The following is a 3,858-nucleotide window of genomic DNA, read 5'->3' on the forward strand; positions in this document are numbered from 1 at the left end:
AGACTTCGCGAAGTCTAAGTCGACTGAGACCTAGATGGACCCATATAAAATACTAACAATCCTATATATAAGGTACCTAATTAATGCACTAGTTGGACACGTATATACTACCTCTGTTCTTGTTTATTGGTTCACTCGTATTTTGCGCTAAATTTTGATCATAAATCTAACTAATAAAATATTAATGCATGTCACAAAAAATTATGTTGTTGAATTCGTATTTGAACATAGTTTCTGATGATGTTGTTTTTTATATGTATAACTTATATTTTATTAATGAAAATCCTGATCAAAATAAGACCATAAATATGACGGGACTAATAAACCAGGATGAAGCTAGTACGTTCAAGTTGAAAAAAAAATCTGACGAATCCCCAAACGAAAATCAGTCAGCAAATGAATAGACATTCCGAAACTATTTTTGTTCTGAGTTCGCCTGTGCTCCTTAGTCCTTATATATAGCCTGGCGGTTCGAAGCAACATGCAAAGCACCTAAAGCGTCATGGCCTGTAGTAGAGGCGCGTGTGCTCCACTCCTGGTCGCGGCCTGCGTTTTCCTCCTCTGCGCCGTTGCCACGGTCGTCTACACCAGCTCCTCTCTGTCAACAGCGCTCCTCGCAGTCTCCGGCATACGTCCATACATAGCGTCACTTACTACCAACGGCAGCGGCGGCACGAATGTCGGCGGGTCTCTCCACACCAGCCTCCACACGTGCCGCAAGCCAAAGCTGCCGCCAAATCCGCTCCCGCCCTTCTACTGCTGCCCCCCGGCGTCCTCCTCGTCGGAGCCAATCAACTTCACTCTCCCGGACCCCGCGGAGCCGCTCAGGGTCCGGCGGCCGGTGCACGCCGTGGGGGCGGAGTACATGGCCAAGTACGAGCGCGCCATCGCGCTGATGAAGGCGCTGCCGCACACCGACCCGCGCAGCTTCTACCAGATGGCCAACATCCACTGCGCCTACTGCACCGGCTCCTACCGCCAGACGGGGAACCCGGAGCTGGACATGCAGATCCACTTCTCGTGGTTCTTCTTCCCGTTCCATCGCGCGTACCTCTACTTCTTCGAGCGCATCGCGGCCAAGCTGCTCGGGGAGCCCGACTTTGCGCTGCCCTTCTGGAGCTGGGACGTGCCGGACGGGATGCGGATGCCGCCCGAGTTCGCCAACTCCTCCTCGCCGCTCTACGACCCTGTTCGGAACCCGAGGCACGCGCCACCCCGTCTCGTGGACCTGGGCTTCGCCGGCGTGGAGAGCAATCGCACAGACGAGCAGCAGATCCAGCACAACCTTAGGACCATGTACAAGCAGGTGCGTCACCTACGTACGCTACTACTTCCTTTTGATTTTGAACTTTCCTTTTGCGGAACATTTCCGTACTTACTTAGTACTTCCTCCCTCCGTAATTTCTTGTGGCTCAAAAAAAATGTATGTAGACATATTTTAGTGGTAGATATATCTGTTTTAGCGACAGGTAATTTCGGACGAAGGCGTATGTGGACATATATCATATGATTCCTCACTAAACGATACATCCGGTCTGTCTGACAACTGTATTTCAGATGATTGGCAATGCTGCTTTGCCGTCCCTCTTCCATGGCCAGCCCTTCCGTGCTGGTCAGTTTGACAAGCCAGGCCCTGGGACAGTGGAGCTGTCGCCACACAACACGGTGCACACCTGGACCGGCGACATAGCTCTCACCAATGTGGAGAACATGGGAACCTACTACTCGGCCGGCCGAGACCCACTCTTCTACCCACACCACAGCAACATAGACCGCCTGTGGGAGGCATGGCGCCAAGTCGGCGCTGCCCATGGTTACCGTGGCCATGTCGACTTCGTGGACCCCGACTGGCTCGACTCCTCCTTCCTCTTCTACGACGAGGAGTCTCGCCTAGTGCGGATCACCGTCCGTGACGTGCTCGACACAGAGAAGCTCCGGTACAAGTTTGATGGCGTTGGCATGCCGTGGGTGGACGCACGCCCACCTACAACTCCAAACGTGAGCAAAAATAAAGCCCTGCTCAAGTCTGTCAGATTCCCACTGTCCCTTCACAAAGTTGTGACCGTGGAGGTAAGACGACTGCAAGTGCTCCGAAGCACGGAAGAGAAGGAGGCACGTGAGGAAGTACTGGTGATCGAGGGCATTGAGACTGACGGAACACAAATGGTCAAGTTCGACGTCTACGTGAACGCCATGGAGCACAAGAAGGTGGAGCCCAGCGGGCGCGAACTAGCAGGGAGCTACATGTGCTTGAGTCATCCCCGTATCGATGGCACAGGGAAGGGGATGATTGTAGAAACAAGCATGAGGGTGGCGTTGAACGAGCTCTTGGAGGATTTGGATGCAGACGGTGATGAGACTGTGACCGTGACATTAGTCCCCAGACATGGGAGGGCTAAGATCAGAAGCCTGAGAATAGTGTACATGGTGGAGTGAGATTACAGTACCAACAAATTACATAATGTGTTGTAAATTTCGAATGAGATTATAGTTATGGAAGTGATCAACGAGTAGTGAATCAACAAGTAGTGACCCAATTGATCTGCTGTGTGAAATTCCCCTGCAAAAAAGCCAGAAAAAACTAGTACAAACAGATATGTTGTATTATTGCATAATTTGGGCTGTTGGATCCCGAAAATAACCGGCCCAAAATGATTTGATGTACTATAAAAGAATTCAAGAAATAATGCGAGCCAATGTCTGTTATACTGTAGTACATCCAAGATATTCGTTTTTTTAAAAGTGGCAATGATAATTTTTGTCTTGGTTTTTTGTAAATCTGAAAGGAAGTGCAATGTATCTTGTACATACCCAAATTATGTACAATATAGATGAAAAAAAAGGAAATTTGCAAAAATTTACCCCAAAGCCAAAACATCTGGCATTCCATCAGGTGACCCTCATATTTGATGGTCTACATTATATTACAGTAAATAACTGTCGAAGGATAAAGCTCAAAACGCCCCTTTTTTATGGTGTTCTGTACACACTCGATGAATCCACATGCGCACCTAATTTTTCTTACATCAACATACTTTTCTTTAATTTTTTTCTTAATAATATTTTGGAACAGACTGAATTTAATAAAGATTGGAATGACATATGTTCATATTTGATGTATTTTTTTATAATTATACGGCTAACCAATAGTTTCATATTTATTGGGAAAACGGCTAAAAGTCCGACAATAAGAAAAATATTTGAATGTAATCAACAATATTTAGTGATTTTAAATATTTGCACTCAACTAATTTATTGTGATAGCATGGCTTAATATGGATGATAGACTACTCAGATCAATAAAAATTTCTTTTTTTTTGGGAGCCCATTCGAAAAGAACTACAAAGCTAAGCGTGCTCTACTTCGAGCAATTTCAAGATGGGTGACTGACTGGGAAGTTGGTCACAGGTGTGCACAGTGAGGACAAAGTGCGTAGAAAAGACTAGTGTTGATCTGTGAGATCAGTTTGTATCCCGCCAGGAGTAACAGCCTGTAACTGGCGAGTGCGTCCGGGGCGTTACAAGTTGGTATCAAAGCCGAACCTCGCGGTTACAAGGATGTTTACGGGTCAGGTGCGCGATCATGTTGTGCATGATGTTTGTGGCCCGTTATGGCACACAACATAGAACATGTGCCATACTGGACGTACATACCTCTGCCAAGAGGGAACGTTCCTATTGGTCAATGAGAGGACATCGGTTCTTTTGAGTGTGAGTGTATGTGATAGCTTGGCTTAATAGGGATGATAGACTAATCATATCAATAAACAATTCCTTCTTTTTGGAGCCCATCTAGAAGGAACTCCAAAGTTAAGCGTGCTCACCTTGAAGCAATTTCAGAATGGGTGACCAACTAGGA

General features: G+C 46.9%; 1 protein-coding gene across 1 annotated transcript; it reads left to right on the forward strand.

Moving 5' to 3' along the window:
• The first annotated feature begins 502 nt into the window (after window positions 1-502).
• On the forward strand, window positions 503-2,688 carry LOC125506531 (polyphenol oxidase I, chloroplastic). The gene is made up of 2 exons (XM_048671329.2): window positions 503-1,306; window positions 1,558-2,688. The coding sequence occupies exons 1-2, from the start codon at window positions 503-505 to the stop codon at window positions 2,434-2,436; spliced, it is 1,683 nt and encodes a 560-aa protein (XP_048527286.2). The 3' UTR covers window positions 2,437-2,688.
• Window positions 2,689-3,858: the final 1,170 nt, after the last annotated feature.

This window comes from Triticum urartu, chromosome 5A (genome assembly GCF_056163025.1).
Source record: "Triticum urartu cultivar PI428250 chromosome 5A, HENAU_Tu73, whole genome shotgun sequence".
Taxonomy (NCBI): Eukaryota; Viridiplantae; Streptophyta; class Magnoliopsida; order Poales; family Poaceae; genus Triticum; species Triticum urartu.

Excerpts from the sequence above, each read along its gene's own strand:
- LOC125506531 (XM_048671329.2), top strand. The coding sequence starts at position 503 with ATGGCCTGTAGTAGAGGCGCGTGTGCTCCACTCCTGGTCGCGGCCTGC. Across the intron at positions 1,307-1,557 it reads TTAGGACCATGTACAAGCAG|ATGATTGGCAATGCTGCTTT; the intron begins GTGCGTCACCTA and ends ACTGTATTTCAG.